The sequence below is a fragment of the Bos mutus genome, chromosome 5 (genome assembly GCF_027580195.1).
Source record: "Bos mutus isolate GX-2022 chromosome 5, NWIPB_WYAK_1.1, whole genome shotgun sequence".
In the NCBI taxonomy this organism is placed as follows: domain Eukaryota; kingdom Metazoa; phylum Chordata; class Mammalia; order Artiodactyla; family Bovidae; genus Bos; species Bos mutus.
The window spans coordinates 72,330,075-72,356,653 of record NC_091621.1 but is presented as its reverse complement, the minus strand read 5'-3'; the positions used below and the strand labels follow the sequence as shown (position 1 = coordinate 72,356,653).

At 44.5% G+C, this 26,579-nt stretch overlaps 1 protein-coding gene across 4 annotated transcripts in view; it reads right to left on the bottom strand.

Moving 5' to 3' along the window:
- Nucleotides 1-3,689: 3,689 nt before the first annotated feature.
- The window catches only part of EXTL3 (exostosin like glycosyltransferase 3), a 132,027-nt gene continuing 109,137 nt past the window's right edge, over nucleotides 3,690-26,579 (bottom strand). For 3 of the 4 annotated variants that reach the window (XM_070371016.1, XM_070371015.1, XM_070371014.1), the window contains exons 5-7: nucleotides 22,022-22,166; nucleotides 17,134-17,262; nucleotides 3,690-6,809 (exon numbers count right to left, since the gene is read on the bottom strand). In XM_070371016.1, the coding sequence (XP_070227117.1) occupies nucleotides 6,600-6,809; nucleotides 17,134-17,262; nucleotides 22,022-22,166 (484 nt within the window). In that variant the 3' untranslated portion in view covers nucleotides 3,690-6,599. Of the gene's footprint in view, nucleotides 6,810-8,563; nucleotides 8,798-17,133; nucleotides 17,263-22,021; nucleotides 22,167-26,579 lie in introns of all 4 variants that reach the window. The other variant, XR_011464259.1, reaches the window with a different exon arrangement.

Here is a 26,579-nt window from a genome sequence, read left to right as displayed (position 1 = left end):
CCTCTTACCATACACAAAAATAAATTCAGGACGAGGGTCTGAAGACTTAAACATAAGATGCGACACATAAAACTCCTAGAAGAGATGATAGGCAAAGAATTCTCATCACCGTCAATCCCACGCCTGGGCAAATGCCCAGACAAAACTCTAATCCAAAAGATACAGGCACCTGTATGTCCAGAGCAGCGCCGCTCACAACAGCCAAGACATGGAGACAGCCTAAACGCCTACTGGCCGACGGATGGATGACGATGCAGTGCATATATACAGGGGAATACTACTGAGCCAGAAAAATAATGCCATTGGCAGCAACACGGATGCAACCAGAGATTATCATACACACTGCATGCAGTCAGAGTGAGAGAGAAATACCACATATCACTTATATGTGGAACCTAAATTATGACACAATGAACCTATCTATGAAATAGAAACAGAGAGAAGATATGGTTGTCAGAGGGGAGAGGTTTAGGGGAGAGATAGCGTGGGAGGTTAGCAGATGTAAGCTATTACATATCGAAGAGATAAACAAGATCCTACTGCACAGCACAGGAACTACATTTAGTATCCTGTGATAAACCATAATCAAAAAATATTAAAAATATATATATATGTATAATTGAGTCCCTTTGTTGTACAGCAGAAATTAACATGGTAAATCAACTATACTTCAATTAAAAAATAAAAGTGGCTGAAATCATTTTAAGTTCTATGTATTTTATAAGAATTTTTTAAAAATTTAATTCCAGCAGGTTAGAAAAAAATTGACAAACTAATTCTAAAATTTATAGAAATACAATGTAACTATAAACACTCAAAGCAATTCTAAGAAAGATAAGCAAGTTAGAGAATTTATGCTACTTTTGTTTCAAGACAAACAAAAAAACTACATTTATCCAGACAGCCTGGTATTAGCAACAAATCAGTAACAGAAGAGAGAGCTCAGACAGTCATTATGTTGTCAAGAAAGGCCCCAATCAATTGAATGGAGAAAGGAAATTCTTTTTTAACAAGTGGAGCTGGAACAGCTAGACAGCCCCCCCAAAAAAAAAATAGAACCTCGACCACTACCACACACCATACACAAGTATTAACCTGAGATGGAGCCTGGACTGTACAGCTTTTAGTGGAAAAATTAAAAGAATACCTTCATGATTTGGGTTAGGCACAGGGCTCTCAAGTCACAGAAAGCAACAAAAAAGAAAAAAAAAAAGTTATAAATTCGATCTCAGCAAAAAAGCTTCTGCTCATCAGAAGATAACATAAAATGGATAAGCAACCTCCAAACTGGGGGAATATCTACAAAACACATATGTGGCAATGCGCTCCAGTGCTCTGCTCTGCGGAGGCTCACAACCTGGTGTGGGGAACACACCTATGACAGTGCCAGGGCAGCCCCCACAACAGGAGACAGTGGTGAGGGTGGGTGAGCAGCAACTTCTGAGCAGGGTGGGTTTCTTGAAGACAGTGCTTCAGCTGAGACCTGAATGAGCTGGCATTAAAACAAGTGGAAATGCAAATCAAAACCACAAAAAGGTATCATCACACACTGGTCAGAATGGCCATCATCAAAACGGCCTGCAAACGATAAATGCTGGAGACTGCGTGGAGAAAAGGGAACCTCTTGCACTGTTGATGGAAATGCAAGCACTGATAAAACCACTATGGAGAACAGTGTGGAGATTCCCTTAAAAACTAGGAATAAAACTACCACACCACCCAGCAATCCCACTACTGGGCATATACCCTGAGGAGACCAGAACTGAAAAAGACACACGGACCCCAGCGTTTCCTGCAGCACTACTGACAACTGCTGGATGCCCACCCGCAGATGAGTGGATAAGGATGTTGTGGCACATACACACACTGAAATAACACTGAGATATAAAAAGGAACGCACGTGAGTCAGTTCTAACGAGGCAGATAAACCTAGAGCCTATTATACAGAGGGAAGTCAGAAAGACAAAGATAAATACCATACATTAACACATATATAGGGCATCTTGAAAGATGGTACTGATGACCCTACGTGCAGAGCAGCAAAGGAGACATAAAGAACAGACTTCTGGACATGGTGGAGGAGAGGGTGGGGTGATTTGAGAGAACAGCACTGAAACATATATATCACCACGAGTAAACAGATAACCAAGCAGAGTCTGACGTACGCCAGGGCTCTGTGGCGACCCGGGAGGATGGGCGGGGGAGGGTGGGACGTGGGAGGCTCAGGATGGGGGGACACACACATGCCTACGGCCAATTCATATTCACGTAAGGCAAAAACCACCACAACACTGTAATTACCCTCCAACTTAAGTAAGCTTTTTAAAAAACAAGTGGAGAAACAGCCACTGAGAACCTTCCGGTATGTTACCCCAACAGTCCACGCCTCTTGTACGCCAGAGTGGACTCGTCACATAAACGTTCATTTTCAACATGTCTTCAAGATGGGGGCACAAGTCTTACCATTTTATAGATGAGAAGTGTAAAATATAACATGTTTCCCACCACAGTTTAATGGGTGACCCAGGATTTGAATCCAGCATCCTTAAACACACTTTCTTAACCAGTTTTGCAAATATTGTGGAATCTTCTATTTCAATGACAATAATATCAACCACTAACATTGACCACTTTGGTTTACCTTGTTAGGTCCAAGCCAGAACTAAGTAACTTGGGAACAGAACCCAAGTTAGACGTGTCACCTCTGCATCTAGTGAGACCCCCATTTCCACAGCCTGGTGCAACTTCCTCAAGCTTCCCTGGTCCTGGGACAAGTTATAACAAGGAAATGGCTGGCTGGAAGAACAGCACCCTGGCAGCCACCACTCCAGACCTAGGCAGGCATCCCCACCCGATACGACATCATCCTCCCCCTCACCTGCCACAAACCTACCTCATCAGTTGTCAACCTTCCTTTCCGAGTAATGCTGGGCTTCCCGTCCCAGGCATTCTTAGGGTTCTCATTGCTGTTCAGTCTTCCAGTCATGCCTGACTCTTCGCGACCCCATGGACTACAGCACACCAGGCTTCTCTTCCCCTCACCATCTCCCAAAGTTTGCCCAAGTCCGTGTCCAAACTCGCAACTGCCGAACCCAGAGAGGAGCACCCCAACTCAGCTTCTCCCTGGCTTCCCATCCTCCTTCCTGTCTCCATCCGTCTCCAAGTCTGACTCAGTGTTCTCTCCCTGAGGATGGCTCTGATCCCGTGGCTGAGCAGAAGCCTGGGACCACAGGCAGCCAGTTAAGCACCAGCTAGATGCACGTGCTTTTCGTGACCCCTGACGGGGCCATTATAAACCAGCCCCCTGCTCTGGGCCAGGGAACACACAGGGAGCTCCCTAGTACCACGCCACACACACTTAAAAGTCACCGTGAGAGAGGTGGGAAACATGTGCCCCGTGCCATCCCATGTCTGCACTCAAACCAGATCAGTGACACCTAAGTTCCTCTAGATCTAATCTAGTGACCCATCCTGGAAACGGACACTAGATATGCGCAAAGCTGCCCATGCCCCCAACAGCATCACCTGGGCTCAGGCATGCAGGCCACTCCAGGCCCGAGGAAAGCACAGCCGTGCAGGAAGAAGGGGCCACAGGCCGTGCACAGTGGGTGGGGGGTGGGGGGTTCCTGGAACCAGGAGGCACCTCTCCTCGGGCCACTCCTCCATCCTGCAGAGAAAAATCATAAAAGACCTCCAAGCTGCTTGTAGTCTCCATTTTCTATTTTTTATTTTTTTTACAAAAACCCAACGTAAGACCATTGTGCTCATGACTGGAAAAGGGGTGGGGTGGATGGACATGGCGTGGGTATTAGTAGAGCTTGCCCCTCCAGAACACAAGCGCTGCAGAGAGGAGCGCCCACATTCACACAGGCAGGCTGCTCCGGAGGGACTCTTCCTTGGGGCACGGTGCCCGGGCCCTGCTGGAGCGGCGCACACAGGCGGAGGCCCACGGTGCAAGTCTGGTGGGTGCCTCCCCTCAGGTGGGTGTCTCTCGGGAGAGAGCAGACTGGCCCACTGGGGAGCAAGGATGCGCTGGGCTCTGGAAGCGCAGACGGCAGTGGGCGTTCACGGAACAGCTGACGACGTCTCGTGTGTCTGCAGGGCTGTGCCAGGCTCCAGGAGTCAGCCAGGTGGCACAGACGACTCTGGACTCCCCAAGGTAAACAACAGGCGTCAAAGGCACTGGAAGCCTGGATCTGGGCGGCCCCCTAACCCATCTTGCAAAATGTGATGGCTGTTCTCTGGGAGACCCGACCAGGCCCCCGAGAGCCCTGCCCCGCCTCTCGCCGTGAGGAGTGTCCTTTACAGACGCGGCCCGTGTCCACCAGAGCCTGCAGTCCCGGCTCCTCCAAGTCAGAGTCACGCTCAGGTCCAACAGAGCCCCTCGTCTGCTCCGACGTCACCTCCCCCCACCACCCTTCAGTGCCCTGTGATGTCACCCACCACCTCAGAGCACCAGCTGCTCCGGATCTGTCCCTGACACGCAGGACCCCGTGCCCTGGCTCCACCTCGGCGGGTCCTGACACGGCTACTTTCTCACCAGGGACCCCGTGCTCAGAGGCAGTCCAGGGGTTCCTCACATTAAAAGAGACAAGATAAAAATAGCAGCCACATTTATAGCTCAAAACAACACACTCTTTGGCTTCCCAAAGGGAAGAAGGCTACTGCTAAAAAGAATCAAGTCCAGGGTCAAAGGAGGAGTAATTAGAAAGTCAGGAGGCGGGGGTCTGGACCCCTTCCCTGGGCTGCCGAGCAGCAGAGCCCATTTCCTAGGAAGCAGCCTCAGCAGGGGAGACACAGGGAGATGCCAGCAGGGACGTCAGGAAGACACAGCCCGGTCCTGCCCCCCAAACAGGGCAGGTCCCTCAGCCCTCCAGGGGGTGCTCCCTCCAGGACAGAGCTGGCTTCAGGTGACACCTGAAGAGGACCCTCTGGTGGGCAGGCAGGTCAGAGACGGATGTGCCCCCTGGAAATAGGTGCATGGGAGGTGGAGGTCCGGGGAGGAGGGAGCTGGCTTAAGGCATGTGCGTGCCCAGGACAGGCCCGAGCTTGTGTTCAGTCACTGAGGGGAACCTCCTAGACTCAGCCTCACCAGAGGAACGGGGTGTCCAGAAATAACGGCAGCGGTCACGTGCTACATCCCAGCCAACGCCAGCGACACCACTCTCTTCAGTTCCCCTACTGCTGCCACCTCCAGAAAAAAAAAGCTTCCTTCTATTTCAGCCCAGGAAAAGAGAGACTGAAACCCACAGGGGCAAGTGGTAATATGGGATATGAACACCTGTTCAATTTCAGGCTGGATTTGAGCTTAACCCAACAAATCCTATCCTCCCATCATTCTGACATAGACCAAACCAACCCCGGGGAGGGCCTGACACCCACCCGGCCTGAGGGATCTAGGACTATAGGATGCGGGTCCAGATGGGGTGGGGAAGGTGAATTTCACCCAGGTATCATCCCAAGGCAGGTGCCTTGCTGTGGCTCCCGGCCAGCCGGGTGGGGATCAAAGGGTGCTGTGCTCACTTGCTCTGAGCCGGAGAGAGTCGGCCGACCTGCAACCAACCACTCAGACCCCCCTGAAGTGTAGCCGCCAGGCATCTGCTCTGTACGTGAGAGAACCTTCAGGAAAGTCTGCAGCCAAAGCACAACAGGTCCTTAAAAGGAGGGTCAAACAAAATGAACCATTTGGGGGTCTGTCTGCAGGTCTCGGTCCTTCCTGTATTCACTCTCAGACAGCGGGGAAAGGAGAGCCAGGTCAAGTACACAGACAGCACAGCCAGCAGGGAGTCCTCGACCCACCTGTCCCAGGCAGGGAAGCTCAGCTGCGCCAAATACACAGGCCCTCCATCCCACCGAGAACTTGAGTGCAGGACAACTCGAGCCACAGAGCGCTGCTGGCAACAGGAAGCGGGGAAGGAGCCAACCCACAGGTCTGAACTCAGGCAAGACCCCCCGGGGCCACGCCAGCCCTTTCTTGTTTCTGCACACAGGGGCCCCTGGGGAGGAGGGAGACCATCTTTAAGGATGAGCCAGATACAGGAAGGCCAGGATCCTTCTCCACCAAAATACAGACCACCACGGTGGGACCCTCACTTTGTGAGATGGGCAGAAACGCCAAGCTCCCCCTCGAATACATACATATGTATATGTCTGTGAGTGTGTGTGCATATATCCGTATACACCCACATATACACACACACACATATGTGTATATATACACACACATATATATAAATAAACCTTGAATGGCAGATCTGAAACTCTTTAAATAATAATAATAGTTGTTAGTGAATTAAAAAACCACAAGCCAGCTGTGCTGGGCTCGTGAGCTGTGTGAGTGACTCCCCAGAGTCCCCATGGTCCTCAGTGTAAGCTATCGTCAGTGCCCTGTTTAGGGAGCCCTGGTGGCCTGGGACCAGGCTTCCGGGCCCAGTGCCGCCCACTTCAGGAGCAAGGCAGCCCGCCCCTCCCGCCCCCTGCGCCTCTCCCAGCCGAGGGCCTGGCCCGACCATGGTGGGCGTTCCTGAGGCCCTTCAGTGTCCAGGGCCCCCGAGCCGCCTCCCCCGCTCTGCTTGTCCTCGCCCTGCCGTGCAAGGCCCCTAGATGAACTTGAAGCACTTGGTCTTGTCGTGGGGCAGGCGGGTCTTGAAGAGCACAGAGTCCACGCGGAACTGTGTGTACAGCAGGGGCATGTAGCCGTACACCTTGACAAAGAAGTTGATACACTTGTGCCGCTCGTGGAAGTGGGAATCGTCGTGTGACAGAGCCTGAGGGCAGCCCGGGCATCGGAAAGTCCACCGTGAGGTCACCTGGGAGCCGGGAAGAAAGGGCAGAGGGTGAGAACCACGGTGCTAACACTGACAGAGGCCCCGCAGCTCAGTCTAGGAGGCCTCCGTTTCCATGGCGACGACACACAGCCCGATGCCCACGCTCACTCGCAGAGTCCTCTTCCTCACAGGGACATATTCGACAGCTACACTGTTGGTAAGGACGTGCCTTCCAAATGGTCCATATTCAACAGATACTGGAAGCCTTGAAGCCTCAGCGACTCTACTTCTAGTATTTCTCCTGGGTGCACAGCCAGAGGTTGTAGGTACAAAGCTGTTCATTTCATTCATGTTTTTAACAGGAAAATACTGGAAAACTACCCATCAAAGGGGGACTAGTTAATTATAAAATACTGCACATCCATTAAAAAGAACAGGAAAATACTGGAAAACTACCCATCAAAGGGGGACTAGTTAAATAATTATAAAATACTGCACATCCATTAAAAAGAAGTTTAAGAAAGTCATATTTAAAGACAAGGGAAAGTGATCATATTATAGTTTACTGGTTATTATGATGATGAATTTCCAGCAATCAGGAATGTATGCAGAGTAACACAACAGCTTCACCGTCAGCAACACGGCAGCCCCGACAATCTAAGCCCCTCAGCAGAGAATACCCGAAAAGGCAGGACGAAATATAGAAACCACCTCTTTAAACATACTGGCTGAGCTTGTAAGGAAAGAAATGAAATCCTCAGAAGTCAAAGGAGTGAGAAGGCTTGAATCCGGAGAAACAGCCAGGAGCTCCAGTCTTCCGGAAGCTGGGGCAGCCACTGTCATCAAATCAGATCAGAAACATGCTGAAGCCACAGAAACAAGCGGAAGGCCACGTGGGTGGGAGGCGGCCCCACAGAGCAAGGTGGTGAAGCACCGCTTCCTTCTGAGTCTGAGCTCCAAGAGGAGGAGGAAAATCCCCTCTGAGAAACTATAACCTCAAGCCGGCCTCACACAGCTGAGGCTACAATTTATGTCACCCGTGTGTCCCAATATGCTAGTTTAGCGTGAACAGGTCTTAAGCAGGAGGTGAGCCCAGGCACGTGAGAGAAACAAGTGCAAGCCCTCTCAGATCCAGGCCTCAAAGCAGGGCAGTCAGTAGCATCCAAAGAGTATGACCTCACAGTCAAAAATCGCACAACAGGGATGGGTCACATGGAGGAGAATATGCAGAAAGAAACAACAGAAGAAACACTGCACAGCAGCAGGACTCTCAGAGACAGGAACGGTAAACGGGTCTCAGGTGCACAGTGAGATGTTGGAAGATTACCCAAGGTTTGATGGAAGAAACAGGGGCTATCAGAAAAAGCCCGTGCGGACATGAAAAGGAGCCAGATGAGGAGGCCCCTGGTGAGGCGGTGGTCAACACCACGCCTCCAACGCAGGCAGTGCGGGTTCAATCCCTGGGGAGGGAACCAAGATCCCACATGCTGTGTGGCGCAATCAAAAAAGAAAAGGAAAAAGAATCAAACAGAACAACAGAAACGGAAAGTACATAAACTTATTGTGATCATCATCTCGTGATGGTTTGTAAGGCAAATCAGTAAGTTGCATGTCAATTACATCTCAATAAAACTGGGAAGAAAAAAAAGTATACTGAATTAAATCAGATACTCAGTGGATGGGTGAAGAGAAAATCAGTGATAAAAAGTATACTAAAATTATTCCCAGAATGGAAAATACTGGAAAAAAGCTTTAAAGAAATATGAAAGCAAGATGAAGAGACATGGAGGGCTTACCTGGTGGCTCGGTGGTAAAGAATCCGCCTGCCAATGCAGGAGACACAGATTCAATCCCTGATGTGGGCAGATCCCACAGGCCTCAGAGCAACGAAGCCCACGCGCCAGAAGCACTGGACTGCGCTCTAGAGGCGGGGAGCCACAACTGCTGAAGCCCGCAGGTCCTGAGCCCGTGTTCCGCAACAAGAGAAGCCACCACAGTGAGAAGCCCGGGCACCGCAACTAGAGAAAAGCCTGAGCGACATGGAAGACCCAGCACAGCCATAAATAAATAAATAAATAAATAACATTATTTAAAAAAAAAAAAAAAAAGACTGAGAGACGTGGAAAGAGATAACTGTATGATTCCATTTATTTAAAGTTGAAAACTGATCCTGGAACAGAAAAAAGCTATCATTTCCGCAGCTGAGCTCTCCTTCCTGCTCTGAGCTGAGCCACCTGCCTCCTGGGGCCCAGCGCACACTCTGCCCTTCTGGATAGATCCCTGCAGGAGGACGCGCGCAAGGCAAGACACTCCTGAAGTACAAGATTACGTTAGAGGGGACCTGTCTTAGCAAATACAAAAACTAATTCTAAAGCTATGACAATTCATGTGAATTTGGCACGTGAACAAACTGGACCAGCAGGCCAGAGTAAAGAACACGTGAATAGAACCACGTGCACACAGACGTGTGCTGAGTGACCTTCCAGCACTGCACGCCACTGGGCATGGGTGAACTGAGTGTGCAATGAATGCTGCTTAGGAGACAGAAAAGTGAAATTGGGGCCCTAGCCCACATTATACACAAAAATCACTTCAACAAGGGTTAGTGATTTAAATACAACAAGGCAAAACCTAAAACTTTTAGAAGGGTATGGGGGAGAGCCTATTTAAGACTCTGGGGCAATGAAAATAAACTACAGTCACAAGCATCAACACTGACTGAGCTCACAGACTGACTTCTTAAAAACCTAAATGCAGAGGAACACATATAGTCTGATTTCATTTACATAAAATTTAAAGACGCCAATCACTTAGAGATGAATGAGTGAGTGAAAATCGCTCAGTCGTGTCGGGCTCTTTGTGACCCCATGGACTATTCAATACAGTCTATGGAATTCTCCAGGCCAGAATCCTGCAGTGGGCAGTCTATCCCTTCTCCAGGGGATCTTCCCAACTCAGGGATCAAACCCAGGTCTCCCACATTACAGGCGGATTCTTTACCAGCTGAACCACAAGGAAAGCCCTAGAAATGAATATACATCGGTAAAAACGCTTTTATTTTTAAGAGAGGAGGGGAAGGTGATTTTTAAAACTAAACTCAGGGTAGCAGTTATCAATGGAGGGAAGCAGCAGGCCGGGATTACCAAGATACATATACAAGGAGCTGGTAGTGAGAATGTTAAACTTTCTCATTTTTAGTTATCATTTTTATTGCACGGGTATTTGTTGACTCAGCTCTCCCAATGCACTCCCAGGTTCCATCCCTGGTCAGGGAACTAGATCCCACATGCCACAACCAAGATCCAACACAGCCAAATAAATAAGTATCTCCAAAAAGAATCAAATATGGCTATGTGTGTATGAAACATACATTACTATCGGTTAAAACATATGAATGAAATGTTATGCTTAAAGGGGGGAAAAAGACAACAAACAAGCAAACTCACCAGGTTTGTCAAATACTGACACTTTGTCCTATTTGTTTTAGGCTACACATATATTTTTCTTTTTTTTTTTGCAAAAGAAACAGAATATTACGAAGAGTTAATCCGTATGCCACCACTCCCTCCCTCCTTTCCTCTCCTGCAATGCCATGGGGAACATGACCTTCAGTTATACTTGACAAAACCAAACTTTCTTCAAAATAAATGTCCCAATGTACACCCACCAGCCCTGATCAACATCTGCAATTTCTACACATCCTTACAGCCATCTGGTACCATCACACTTTCATTTCTGCCCACTTGATGGTATAAACTATATCACACTGTTTTAACTTCCACTTCCCTGATTATTACAGAAGATCAGCACCCTTCCACATGTTCATTAATCATCTAGGTTTCTACTACACTGAACTACTTTCTTACATACTTAATGAATCAACTGAGTAGTCTTCTCCTTTGGAAATCCTTTATCTGGGTATCAATTCTTTGTCATGTACCAGGACTGCAAACGTCACATCTAGATATAGTTTTTTGAACAAAGCTTTGAACTTTAATACATTCCAACAAATCAATCTTCTCCTTCAGATTTTGTACTTTTTGTTTCTGTCTATATCACAAAAATACTTCTGTATTTTTTGTTAGAAGTTTTAAAGCTTGCTGTTAACACTTGGTTTATTACGCCATCTGGAATTTCCTTTGTGTATGGTATGACATGTACTTCTGTTCCATACAGAAAGTGTTATTCCCAAGATGCCACCTTTATCATATGTCAAGCTTCCATGCAGGCGTGGGCCTGTGTCTGCATTCTGCCCTGTAGCACTGACTTTGTCAGTTTCTGTGCCAAGATCACAGGCATCTGTCCTGATTACGTACTTTAATACCGAGCCACGCTTTCTGACAGGGTCAGCTGCCCTCTTCCTCACTAGTGCCTTAGCTATCCTGGCTCTTTGCCTTTCAACACAAATCTGAGGATCTCTTTGTCAAGTTTCACTCCAAGCCAAATTAAACCAAATAAAGTATTCTACTAGAATTTAGGGGTTTTTTTGATGGTGTGGTGGTTAATTTTATTGCCACCTAACAGGATTTTGATTAGTTACACTGACATTTTACACCTGGGGAGAACTGCTATCCTGACCATGTGAATGTGGATGTGGTCTCTACTTCCATTTATTTACTGGGTAACCTTGAGAAACCTGTATGCAGGTCAGGAAGCAACAGTTAGAACTGGACATGGAACAACAGACTGGTTCCAAATAGGAAAAGGAGTACGTCAAGGCTGTATACTGTCACCCTGCTTATTTAACTTATATGCAGAGTACATCATGAGAAACTCCGGGCTGGAAGAAGTACAAGCTGGAATCAAGATTGCCAGGAGAAATATCAATAACCTCAGATATGCAGATGACACCGCCCTTATGGCAGAAAGTGAAGAGGAACTAAAAAACCTCTTGATGAAAGTGAAAAGAGGAGAGTGAAAAAGTTGGCTTAAAGCTCAACATTCAGAAAACGAAGATCATGGCATCCGGTCCCATCACTTCATGGGAAATAGATGGGGAAAACAGTGGAAACAATGACAGACTTTATTTTTGGGGGCTCCAAAATCACTGCAGATGGTGACTGCAGCCATGAAATTAAAAGACACTTACTCCTTGGAAGGAAAGTTATGACCAACCTAGACAGCATATTAAAAGGCAAAGACATTACTTTGCCAACAAAGGTCTGTCTAGTCAAGGCTATGGTTTTTCCAGTGGTCATGTATGGATGTGAGAGTTGGACTGTGAAGAAAGCTGAGCACCGAAGAATTGATACTTTTGAACTGTGGTGTTGGAGAAGACTCTTGAGAGTCCCTTGGACTGCAAGGAAATCCAACCAGTCCATCCTAAAGGAGATGAGTCCTGGGTATTCATTGGAAGGACTGATGCTAAAGCTGAAACTCCAGTACTTTTGCCACCTCATGCGAAGAGTTGACTCAATGGAAAAGACTCTGATGCTGGGAGGGATTGGGGGCAGGAGGAGAAGGGGACGACAGAGGATGAGATGGCTGGATGGCATCACTGACTTGATGGACATGAGTTTGAGTGAACTCCAGAAGTTGGTGATGGACAGGGAGGCCCAGCGTGCTGCGATTCATGGGGTCGCAAAGAGTCAGACACAACTGAGCGACTGAACTGAACCAAACCTTATCTTACTACTGACTTCAACAGGGACCTTCTAGACTTTCACAATTAAGTGTAATATTTGCTATAGTATTCATGCAGTCAGTGTTGCGTGTTTTGCTTAGTTGCGTCCAACTCTTTGTGACCCCGTGGACTGTAGCCCACCAGGCTCCTCTGTCCATAGGATTCTCCAGACAAGGACAGTGTAGTGGGTTACCATTCCCTTCTCCAGGGGATCTCCCCGGCCCAGGTATCGAATTCCAGTCTAACACACTGCAGGAACCACCAGAGAAGGCCCCATGCAGTCAATAAATTCTGGAAATTCTCATATTGTATTTTCAAGACTGCCCCTCCCATCTCTCTAGTCTTCCCTTTCTGGCACTGTGTTAGATTTTACAGCCTTCACATCTCTTCATCTTTCTTATTTTCCATCTCTTTATATCTCCAGAATACCTTCTCAGAAATGTATTCACATTATTCACGCATCATCTACTAGGTCATTAACTTTCTCTTCAGCTGTCTTATCATTTTATCCCATTCACAAAGACTGTCATTTTAATAACTATAATTTTCATTTCCAGTAGTTCTATTTAGGTTTTTTAAATCTGCATGTTCTATTTTCTTTCTGAATATATTTTTTTCCTGAATAATTTTAAAATTATTATTACTACGATAAACTGAGAAAACAATTAAAATTGGATGGCCCATCCTGTTAATTCCAGCTGAAGAATACTTACCACCCACAGCCAGTATCAGCCATCAGAAGTCCAGTTGCTAGAGTTGAAACTGAGGAGTGATCATAACCACAGGCCAGGGCGCCAAGGGACACTCACACCAGAGATAAAACTCTGAAGAAGTCATGACCCCCAGAGGTCCCTCCACAGGACTCCACCATCCCCTTCCGCCACCCTCTCACCCGCCGGCAGTTCTCTAGACATCTTCCAGTTTACAGACAACAGTGTGTCACTTACTACCCTCCCCATCAGCTTCGACTGCAGCAGGAGATGGATGTCAGGGCCTAGAGAAGGCAGACTGTAATCAAACCACATCCGTGTCCAGTATTCTACTCTGTTCTCCCTGTACCTCATCTCAGACGCCAGCACTCAACCTCAGGGGGAAAAGTCTCTTAACCTGCAAGTGACTCCACTCTGGCACAAAAAGGTATTTATACTGCTTTTATACGGCATTTTCTCCTTATATATGCTCCTTTTATAAAGGTATTTTCACTGAAGCAGTGGTTTTCAAATAAATGTTTTTAATCATGTAACCCACTACTAAAAAAATGTTGTGATTGCAACCCCAATACATTTATTTAAAAAAAAAAATGTATATATAGGAACTTCCCTGGTGGTCCAGTGGCTACATAATATAGAGAGAGAGAGGGGGGAAAAAACTGAGGGCCAGAGGAGAAGGGGGCAACAGAGGGTGAGGCGGTCAGATGGCATCACTGACTCAGGGGACATGAGTTTGAGGAAACGCAGGAAGACAGTAATGGACAGAGAGGCCTAGTGTGCTGGGCTCATGGGCCACGAAGAGCTGGACGTGACCGAGCAACCAAACAACTGTGTGTGTGTGTGTAACATAATAAAACATTAAGCAGAGTAAAGTAAATTGTATAAAGTGAAGTTTGAACACTTACTAAAGCGACATCATGGATTATATTTTACACAGGAATATTTCAAGTAATTTAATCTAAGTAAAGTTCTGCTTAGTAATAGTAAGGAAAATCTTGAATAGATGTTGAGAAGTTACTCAGCATTAATATTAAGACACTTACTTATGTATTCTCTCTCTACTTCCTTATCCCATAAGCCATCTCCACCTGTCTTCTCAATGCTTTATGAGTTTTTCATCCTTTTTTCTGAATGAAGTCTATTTACATTCTAGATCTCTCCTCTTCAAAAAAATAATAGTACATTATTCAAAGGAACAAGATGAAATTAACCCTGTGTGGTTTATTACTCAATATTGTCAAGATATTAACATTATTGAAAGAATATAGCTATCACCTAAAACAGTCATGCTTTCCTAATTGTAACAAGGGAGGGGACAGTGAAAATTTGAAGTATTTAAAGCAAAAAAAAAAATTACTACTTTATAATATATAATAGTATATATACCGGATAAAATTAGGTAAATTAATGAAAATACTGAGTTCAAACTGGTTCTATAATATGAAGTAAACAACTGGACTCAGAATTTGAAGACAGGCTCAACTTACTGAGCCTCTGACTTTAAAAAGTCATTCTAATTTTTCCAGTTTTCACTTTTGTTGTTCAGTCGGTAAGTCATGTCTGACCTTCTGCGATGCCACGCTCCCCCGTCCTTCACTATCCCCCCGAGTTTGCTCAGATTTATGTCCACTGAGTCATTAATGCTATCTAACCATCTCATCCTCTGCAGCCCCCTTCTCTTTTTGCCTTCAATCTTTGTCAGCATCAGGGTCTTTCCACTGAATCGGATCTTCACACCAGGTAGCCAAAGAATCATGTATACCATAAACAAATTATTTCCACCTCACTCTCTACACTGGAGAGACGTTTAACCAATGAAACACTGGCCTAATAACAGAACAAACATGCTTCCATGAGGATGAAAAATGCACCCCGTCTGTGAGTGCTTAATGTGACTGATGGTATTATTAGGTACCTAATCACTCAGATACTTTAAATTTTCATGAATAATGTCTTATGATCTAATAGGGAGTTATAATTAGAAAGCAAACATCTTGCTCGAGTCCAGTCCCTGGCTACACAAGAAAGGATAAATAAGGACCAGAAAAGTGCACCCATCGTTAATTTCTTTATAAGACCTTTGCCTCCCTTCCTTAGAATTCACGAAGAAGTATGCTTTTTTTTATCATTTACTATCAGATCTACCACTGTAACTGGAAAACATGTCATTTTATATAAAAATACTATCATCATTCAGAGTTTTAAAAAAAAAAACACAATTTGGTGCATTATTTTGCTAATTATTCTTCTCTTACAAGGCTTTAGCAGAAGGCTAAAGAATCTGAGAAACTATGGGGTAACCAGGAGTTAAGTTATGACCCTGAGCCACACTTGGCAAAAGGCTGGAATAGGTATGAATGAAAGCATAAAGCCCCAGGGGCTTCTCTACTTGTCTGTTTTGCTTTGTTGCTGGAATCAGTGTTCTCTAGTTACCACTCTTGCTTGAAACTAAAGATACAGTTTGACCATCATTATTTGTTCAGCCTAGTGGCTACTTAGTCTAGAACTTACATTCAAAATGTACAAGAAGAAGAATGAAATATACACCAAATTATTATTTACTCATGGCCCTAATGATATCCATGAAGTTAAAATTATTTTACAAAATTAAATAATATGACTTGTTGATGATAATAATATGAGGACATCAGGTGTGAATCCGTAACATAAGACACTGACAGAGCACGGTCACAAACACTAGCAATCGGAACTGACAGACGCTCTAGTATTAACTGCTACAAGGCCTTGACCGTAGCCCTCACCAGGAGCGCTCCACTTGTCTGAATCCACAATAATGACAGACAGTGATGGGACTGGTCTTCCTGTGCACCGGGTATGAAGCTGCTAATAGTCTGGTCAAATCTACTCACCAACTCAAAGACAGAGAAAGCACTCACATTTCTACAATTTAGGGGGTACTTTTGTTTTGTATAAATACCTTATGAAGAACTTATGTGCCAGGCACTATTCTTAGAGTTTTACACACAGAAATTCTTACATTTTGGGTGCCAAGGACACACCACCTCCCATTCTGGTTTGGTAGTCTGGGGAAGCCTGTGGACCCTCCTTAAAATGCTTTTAGACATGTACAATATAAGAAATTACAAAGGAAATGGCAGAGGATGAGATGGTTAGATAGCATCACTGACTCAATGGACATGCTGCTGCTGCTGCTGCTGCTAAGTCGCTTCAGTCGTGTCCAACTCTGTGCGACCCCATAGACGGCAGCCCACCAGGCTCCCCCGTCCCTGGGATTCTCCAGGCAAGAACACTGGAGTGGGTTGCCATTTCCTTCTCCAATGCATGAAAGTGAAAAGTGAAAGTGAAGTCGCTCAGTCGTGTCCTACTCTTTGTGACCCCATGGACTGCAGCCTACCAGGCTCCTCCGCCCATGGGATTTTGCAGGCAAGAGTACTGGAGTGGGGTGCCATTGCCTTCTCATGAATCTGAGCAAACTCTGGGAGACGGTGGAGAACAGAGAAGCTTGGTGTGCTGCAGTCCATGGGGTTGCAAAGAGTCAGACACGACTTAAGGACTGAACAACAACAAAGGAAACAGGTAATACCGAAACACAGAAATACATGTACTCTTTTAGAGGTAACACAATCCAGGGAAAAGTTAGTAACTGCCATAATTTCAAAGAAGTGAGGAAAGTTAACAATACTTCACAATAAACATAACGTGATAGGAAAGTATCTGTGAATTCCGGTGAAAAATCAGTTACCACCAATCCTCTTATGAATTACAGCCTGTTTTATAACTGATAAAAAGGATAAATTCCAATTCAAGATCAGTGAAAATTAAAGATGTAACATTTCCCCATTCAAATTCCAATCACTGATTTCTATCCATTTACACCTTAGGAAGTGAAGGCCCTCATTAAACCCTGAAGTGATCCTATTTGGCTGGTGGCCTCATCATCCCGTTTCACAGACGAGGACTCTGAAGTACGCTGAGTTATGCACTGCACGATTACAAAGTAAGTGAGCTGAGTACACACACACCCCCAGTCCCGTACACGTCGAGGCCCTACCTTGATGGGGGGTTTCCGAGTGATGTGGGAGACGAGGAAGTTCATGGCGATGTCCTCACAGTTGATGTATTCATCCACCATATCTCGGATGGCCTGGGGCATCACGTAAGAATACAGGTAGGCATAATACTGCCGGGGCAGAAACAGAAGCACATACTGTGTTAGAGGCCACAGTTCTTTGCCTTTCAGTGAAAATACATGCAGGGCTGCTAGGAAGCATGTTGTGGGGGAGGTTGGGGGTGGCAATCTCCAGGAAGCACCACTGGCATTTAGGGAGGTGGGTCCAGGGATGCTGAACACCTGCAAGGCAGATCCTCCACACTGAAGAATCAGCCCATCCAAACTGCCATTATCACCCTCTTTGAGAATCAAACCTTCATGCTTGGTACCACAGTGATTCTGCAACAACATAAACATCTATCAAATTCGGTTGGACACTCGTTCAGCTGAACAATGTTCTCTCTGACAAAGCAAGGGTAAGCGAGGAGGAAAGTCCGGTTATCTTCTCAGACCTCAGTAAGTCACTGAGTAATGAGATGGCAGATCCCGCAGGGCCTCACTTCTCAGTCTGGGCACAGGCTAGCCCTGCCTGAAGCCACCCTCATCCCTGGCCCACACTGTTCACAGCCTCCTGATCGGCCTCCCTGCTGCCTTCTTGCTCCCATCAGTCCATCCTCAGCACAGCAGAGCAATCGTATTAAAACATGGGCCTCCTTTACTCCAAACCCCTCAATGGCTTCTCATCTCACTCAGATTAAGCCTAAGTTCTTAACATGTCCCACAAGGTCCACAGGTGTGCACTGGCTCACACCTACCAATGAATGTCGACTGCTGAACTTTCAGGGATTTTAGGAATTTTGTGACCTTGTTATGAAAAACAGCCATTATTAAAAATAGAATTACACATACTTAAAATTAAAGGGCTTCCCTGGTGGTTCAGCAGTAAAGAATCTGCCTGCCAATGCAGAAGACGCGGATTCTACCCCTGGGTTGGGAAGACCACCTGGAGAAGGAAATAGCAACCCACTCCAGTATTCTTGCCTGGAGAATCCCATGGACGGAGGAGCCTGGCGGGCTACAGTCCATGAGGTCATAGAGTCAGACACGCCTTAGCGACTAAATGACAACTGAAAACTAAATACATTATATCAAAAGCCAATAAATACCTAAAGCTCATCACTTATTTAACTAGTTAACACAATTATAACTATTACATTTATCATCTTTTTTTTTTTTTTTTTTTAACTTTTTGGTTGCGCTGCAAGGCATGCAAGATCCTAGTTCCCCAACAAAGGATCGAACCCTCGATCCCCTGCAGTGGAAGTGCAGTCCTAAACGCTGGACCCCCAGGGAAGTCCCACATTTACTGTCATCTTGAGGCTGCTCGTGCCTATTATAACTGTCTGGTGAAAATACTACGAAACTGGCATGTAACTGCTCATCTCTTCCAACAGCCACGCTCAGTGACTCATGTTGTTAACCTGAACTCAGTCATGGCAAGAATATTTGCACCACAGAAGTGAATAAATGCCATAAAACACCCCAAATGGTAAGCGAGATCTGGTGCAATATGCTGATGATGAATGAACAGGTGAGGTGTCCAATAAAACTGACTTAGGTATCTTTTTACCTTAAATGGTAGAACCTATACAGCAAAACAACCATAAAATTTTTGTACCAAACAGTGGTTTGCTGGTTATCTTGTGACAAAATACTTAAAAGATGGTGAACTTAAAAGATGAATTATACATCTTTCTTTTACGAAAAGACAGATTGACCCTTTAACTGGCCACTGCCTATCATTAGCATGCTAATAAGAATATTTATTAATTAAAAATCCATATCTTTATCAAGGGAAACATGACATTATACGAAAAAAGAACTGACTTAAAAGTATATGGTGAAAGCATTATGAAAACAAATATTTAGAAGTATTTCCACTATTATATTATCTTTATGCCAAAAATAATTTTTAAAACACAGAAAAACTTTGTAATCTGTTTAAAAATCTTCTTAATGTTTCAGTGAATTTAGAACCTACTCTAAAATATAAAATGCGATTTCTGCTCATTAGTTTGCTTAAAAAAATTGGTGCCATAGAAGATGAAAATTCAACAATTTCAACAAAATACTACCAAATTGGTAGATAAGCATCAGGACTTTGGAAGCAGGGCAATAAGGTATTTCTTCCAGGGACAGTGATTAAAACAAAGTATCAGAAATGTGCTTAATTTAGAAACAGACCAATTTAGAAACAGAACACTGACCTGCCAGTATACAAAGTGTCAAATCAAGATTTTCAAAAATAAGAAGGCATGTTCAGTCATTGCTCTCACTAAAATTTAAGAATTTAGTGAGACTATTATTTTGAAAGTGTTTCATCTTATCTCAACCATATAAAAATTTCTGTAAGTATGGTAGTACAGTACACATACTATAATTTATACATACATACATTTGTGAGGTACCAAAAGTTTTTACTGATAGGCACTTACAGTAAAAAGAAAAAATAACTTGATTGCTCTAGACTAGGGAAGGCCAACTTAGTTTCTTCCAAAGGGCAAACAAGGAAACTTTGGGGGGAAAAGTTCAGTTTGAAGTACTAGGAGGAATACAGGAACGTCCTGAAAATGAATTCACAAGTGAAGCTCTCGGGGAAAGGCAAGGTTGGAAATCACAGCTTATGGCTGAGAAAAGCCACAGGAGCCTGAGAGGACGCAAGGCCAACACAGAATAAGAAGAGCACTCGGCAATTATACATAAACTAGATCACCAACAAGCACCTACTGAGAGCAGAGGCGACTCCACTCGATATTCTGTAACAACTTTTATGGGAAAAGGCTCTGAAAAAGAACAGCTACGTGTGTAACATGTGCAACTGAATCACTCTGCTGCACACCTGAAACACAACACTGGAAATCAACCACACTCCAGTGTAAAATAAGAACCAACTTTAAAAAAAAGAAAAGCGCTAGACAGAAGTAGAACCCTGTGAAGAAGTGGAGTCGCTCAGTCGTGTCCGACTTTGCGACCCCATGGACTGTGGCCTACTGGGCTCCTCCGTCCGTGGGATTCTCCAGGCAAGAGTACTGGAGTGGGGTGCCATTTCCTTCTCCAGGGGATCTTCCTGACCCAGGGACTGAACCCAGGTCTCCCGCATTGTAGGCAGACACTTTACCATTTGAGCCACTAGAAGTATAATACTTCAATAATTATAGGGAGATAGGGTCCTGGCTGGGTTGGTCAGGAGAGCACGGAGTGGAGATCAGGATGACAGGCCAGGTGGTAACATCTTTGCTGACCATGAACGGATGACTTAGGAGGTCGGTAGTTGGAGCAACAAGACAGATACAACGAGTCTCAAATGTGATTTCACATGACAAGTGAGAAGCAATTGTCAAGAAGAGTCACCAGTGAGCAGTGGAATGGTTCTCTCTACCTGGCTCCAGGGTACAAGTGTGGGGAAATGAATAGTCTCAATCACGGTCCCTGGAAGGAAGGAATAGGCTGAAGGGGAAGCACTGTCCTCAGAGAAAAGTCAGGTTTCAACCAGATCAAGGAGACAGAGGAGGTTTTCTGTGAAGTGGGGGTACAGGCAGTTTGGCCATCCCAGAACAGGGGCTCTTCACAGCCTAAAGAGAGGACCTGGGAGGGAAGGTATGGAGCAGTCCCATCTGTCATTTTTAATTTTCTAGTGGCCACAGTTTTAAGAAATAAAGAGAAACAGTAAAATTAATTAGTAACATATTTTAATTTAAACCAGTGTATCCAAAATAATTGCACTTTATAAAATAATTGCACATACAATCACTCCAGTGTTCTTGCCTGGAGAATCCCAGGGACGGGGGAGCCTCATGGGCTGCCGTCTATGGGGTCACACAGAGTCGGACACAACTGAAGTGACTTAGCAGCAGCAGCACATACAATCATTCCCTATTGGCTCAGATGGTAAAGAATCTGCCTGCAATGCAGGAGAAATGGGTTCGATCCCTGGGTTGGAAAGATCCCCTAGAGAAGGATACCCACTCCAGTATTCTTGCCTGGAGAATTCCTTGGACAGAGGAGCCTGCCAGGCTACAGTCCATGGGATGGCAAAGAGTCAGACATAACTGAGACACTAACACTTACTCACCCAACATACAATCAATATAAAAAACTAGTAAAGAGATAGTCTACACTCTTTCTTTCATGCTAAGTTTTCAAAGTCTGGTACGTACAATACTGTACACTGAGAGCACATCTCAGCACTGACCAGTCACGTTTCAAGTGCTCAGCAGCCACATGTGCCCAGGGGCTATTTTACAGAACAGATGAAATGGAGAGAGAAGATTAGTCAGGAGCAAGAAAACAGAACAGTTTAGCAACAACAGTACAAGAGAGGAGTAATGACTGGACGGGTCTGCATCCTAAATACTCAACAGAAATCAGGACGTGAAGCAACGTGAAAATTAAAAGCTCTAAGGAATCAAACAGAACTTGCAGAGCCTGAATGGACAGAAGCCTGTGGTGGGGCCTGGGACAGAGGTGGTTGAATCAGGAGAGGGCTACATTCAGCCTTTTGTTGGCCAGGCCATGTCCAGAATGGCTGTGGGGAAACTGGAAAATGTTTTGCCCCAGTGCTCTCAGTTTTACTGAGGGAGAGCCAATGCTCAGGAAGATAAACTGATTTTCTAATGGCCAATGCAGCAGCCTTCCCATCCTGACTTCATTCTAGAGTTGCTATAATCATCTTGATCACTGTCTTTAAAGATAGAAGTAGTGTAATTCTAGCAAGCAAGGGATACGTAAGAAGCATTAGGAGAGTTATCTTTATTTAAAGCAGCATTTCACTGCCACACAAAAGCTCAACTCTGACCAAGTCATGCCAATCCTACCAGCCCTTTCTTACCTTGTGGAAGAAGGCAGCACCTGTCAGCACCATGGACAGCTCACAGGAGTAGTTGGAGTTGTACAGCCAGGACTGATGAGGGATGTCCCACGCATGGTAACGGCCAGGGAAACCCACAATGCGGTCCCGTGCTTCTCTCCACACCCTCATAAAACACAAGCATATGCACACACCTGAGTACCAAGCTCTAAGGTTATCAGAAATGTGTAAAATCATTGCCTCTATTTTGCAGGATCTCTCTTTTTGAGCTGTTACTTTTTTCTTTTTAATTTTATATACCAAATCAATCACAAACCAAACAGAATAAAAACAAAGTATCACCCACAGTTTCCTTAATAAGCACCTGCCTATCAATCCTCTAACTTATTGATGCTGGGGGCCAGCATCTCTCCAGCCCTTGCATACAGAACAAGCTGGAGAAACACGGAAAGGCTCTAAGGAGTCTAAGGCAGTTAAAGGTTTCCAGGATGGGGTAAGTACAATAATCTGCTAAGAAGCAGAAAGAAGGTAATTTTTATATCTTTTTAATATTATTTAATTTCTTAAGCTTTACTTTTAAAGATCGTAACATACTAGTATGGTAGGACTTGTACATAATCTATGTACATTGTATACTTAACTCCTCTTTTACTGAGTGACCCCGATCTAACCACAGGAGACTGCTGCCTGGAGTTAGGTGCAACAGTCTAAAATTCTGATTGGAGCAGAGCTGAGGTGGAAATCTGTACCATGAAAAGCAGTGGTCTACAGAACCGTACAAATGAAAGGCTTCATAAATGTAAGAAATAAGCTGGGAATGTTTCCAGGATAAACTTTTCTAACATCTCCAAATTTACCTTACCTCTAGGTAAGGTACAACAAATAAAATCCGTTTCATAGGCTGAAATCCACAGTCCTGCATAAGTGCTTCAGGTGTACCATAAAAAAGGATCCACCACCGCCTCCCTCCACCTCACTCCAACAGATATTCAAACTGCCTAACAAAGTCCCTCATCACCCATGAAACCTCAGCTCCTAAAGCACACAGGATTTCATTTCAAGAGTCCCTCTCCTGTTAAGTTTGAAAGCAACTAACCTAGTCCAATGGGCTTTCCAGGCGGTCCAGCAGTAAGGAACCCACCTGTCAATGCAGGAGATGCGGGAGACGAGGGTCCAATATCTAGGCTGAGAAGACGCCTGGAGAAGGAAATGGCTACCCACTCCAGGGTTCTTGCCTGAGATCCCAGGGCAGAGAAGCCTGGCAGGCTACAGTCCATGGGGTCACAAAGAGTTGGACACGACTGACGATGCATACACAGACACACACATACACACAGTCTAGCCCAGAAGATGAGAAATTACAACTTATATCAACATAGCAGCCGTCTAGATGGGCGTCCTGCCACATCCCACCCAAACCCCTACCTCTATCCTCGTTTATCTCCGAACACAGACTTCCAAACACTCACCTAAAAAGCTGTATTTTAATAATATATTTTGACAGTTACAGAATATAAGGACTGTTAATAAATACCAACAGCATATCCGAAGGCTATATCAATACTCCTAAAAATACTGATCCCTTCAAATGCCTCCAGGAACAGAAACCTACTTTCCAGTCCATGATCCCTCACTGCAAAGCTTACACTTTTGCTCTTTTTAAAAATAAAGTTTATTGAGATATAAATCACATAGAAGGCTCACTTGTTTAAAAGTTTATGACTTGCTGGGGTTTAGTATGTAATATATGCAACCATCACCACTTCAGAATATTTTCATAACCTATTAATGAAAAGAAACTCCATAGCCACTAGCAGTTTAGCAGTCATTTCCCATTCACCCCCAACCCCAGTCTCCCACGGCAACCACTAATCTACCTTCTGTCTCCATGGCTCTGCTTGTTGCAGACATTTCACACAAACGGACTCACACAGTACGTGACCTTTAGTGACTGGCTTGTTTCACTTAGCCTGTTTTCATGTTGCAGCACGTGTCAGCACTTCATTCCTTTCTGTTGCCAAGTAATATTCCACTGTATGGATATATGTTTGTTTATCCATTCATCAGCTGATGGACATTCTGATTATACTTCTCTTGTTTTAGCTTTTTTGACAACTGATTTTTCTTTGGTGTGTGGCAAAACACACATGACACAAAATTTACCATTTTAATTATTTTCAAGTATATAGTTCAATGGCATTAAGTATATTCCCACTGTTAAATGATCATCACAATCATTTATCTCCAGAATGTTTCCATCTTTCCAATCTAAAACCTGACCCATTAAACATTTGGCATTCTTGCCTTCCTTTAGTCCCAGGCACCCGCCATTCTACTTCGTCTCTATGAACCTGACTACTGTGAGTGCCTCATATAAGCTGAATCATGTTATACTTACTGACTCTTATAAATAATGCTGCTATGAACAGTCAGGGACTGTTTTTGTACAGATACATGTTTTCAGTTCTCTTGAGTCTCTTTATCCATCACTTAAAAACATACTATTTCCTTCTTTGCTACATAAGCTGAAGTCGGCCAAGATCCACATTATCTTTTGCCAGAGGGACAGTTTCTATGGATGTATTTATTTACTGATTCTAAATCAAAGTACAGCTGATTTACAATTTTTAGGTGCACAGCAAATTGACTAAGTTATATATATTATTTTTCAGACTCTTTTCCATTAAAGGTTATTACAAGATATTGAATATAGCTCCCTGTGCTGCACAGCAGGTCCTTGTTATCTATTTTATATACATGTGCATGTTAGTCGCTCAGCCATGTACAGCTCTGTGAAATGACACATGTATAGTAGTTTGTATCTTTTAAGTCCAAATTCCTAGATTTAGCCCCGCTCCCCGTTCCCCCTTTGGAACCATCACGCTTGCGTCCTGTGTCTCGGTCTGTTTCCGTTTGGTAAATAAGCTCACCTGCATCATTGTTTTGATCCCACATGTGAGTGATACCATATGGTATCTGACTTTCTCTAACTGACTTCACTTAGTCTGATAACCTCCAGGTCCATCCATGTTGCTGTAAATGGCATTATTTCATTCTTTTTATGGTTGAAAAATATTCCACGGTATCTATATGCCACATCTTCTTTATCCAGTCATCTGCTGATTTCAACATTTAGGTGGCTTTCATGTCTCAACTACTGTAAACAGTGCTGCAGTGAACGTCAGAACGCGTGTATCCTTTCGAAAAGGGAACCCTCCTACACTCTTGGTGGAAACGTAAACTGGTACAGCCACTACGGAGAACAGTATGGCAGTTCCTTAAAAAACTAAGAACAGAGTTATCATGTAATCCAGCAATCCCATTCCTAGGCATACATAGGGAAAAGATGAAAACTCTAATTCGAAAGCAAAGTTTTTAGATCAAAGGATGCCCAAATAAATGAGAGAATACTCAGGGTAATAGAAGATTTGGAAGTAGAGTCAGAGATAATTCACTTGTCTTATAACCAGAGACTAAACCTCAAATTTCTAATGATGGTAAGAGACTCTTAACCACTTGATAATAAAAAGGCAAAGGATCTAAGCAGACATTTCTCCAAAGAAGATAAACAGATGGTCACTGACCACATGAAAAGACGCTCAACACCGTCAGTTATAAGGCTTCCATCATTCTCTCACCACTTGGAAACCTGGTGACAAATGGAAAGGATCAAAAATCTTTCTAAATCAAGAACAAACACCAGTTATCTTAATAAGCTTCAAACTCATCAAAGCAGGACTGCTTATCTAATCGTTCTCGGGATCTAGCGCTGATCGGCAATTCTCCTGTTAACACCCCATGACTCTGTCCACAGCCTCCAGTCCCTCAGCAGACTCTTAAGTACATCACGCTGTATCGGAAACACCCCACCTTCCCGTCCCTCCCGTCACCATCAATAACAACAACTGTGATGGCAAAGGCCCATCTCTGCTATCATCACATGGCTTTTTTTCCCTTCATAAAATCAAGGCAAGAGAGCTGCTTACTTATTATTATGGTAATGTGAAATCCAGTGGGATTTTCACAATTGCTAACAACAGATTCTCGCCTCAATAACATAGTGGTAGGAGGAGGTCAGAGGAAATGAGAGGCTGGCTGAGGGGGAGGAAGAGCAGATGTTCCACTTTGTCAGAAATGTGCCACCTAACCTAAGAAAATAGAGCAGTAAAGCTGCTGTGCTTCCATCCAAGCGTCTGCACTTACCATCTAAGCTGAAGCCCGGAAGCTAGGGGTCGGCCAGGCTCTCAGGGCCCGAAACAAAAGCACAGAGAAAAGAGTTTTTGTCCTGGAATCTATACTTCGTTTGAATGAGATCCTCAAAGATATCTACTCCAGTGTTTCTCAAACTATGTGGCAAAGAAGTAATTTTCCCTGGGCTTGGTCATGCTTTTGTAACAACACAATAAAAATGAATTGCATGTTTTCTTAAATATAACACCAAAAGGACAAGTAACCAATGAAAACCTAGACAAACTGGGCTTCATTAAAACGAAAAGTTTTGTGCTTTGAAGGACACCATCAAGAATGTGAAAAGACAACCCACAGCATAAGAGGAAAAAATTACAGATCATTATCCCTG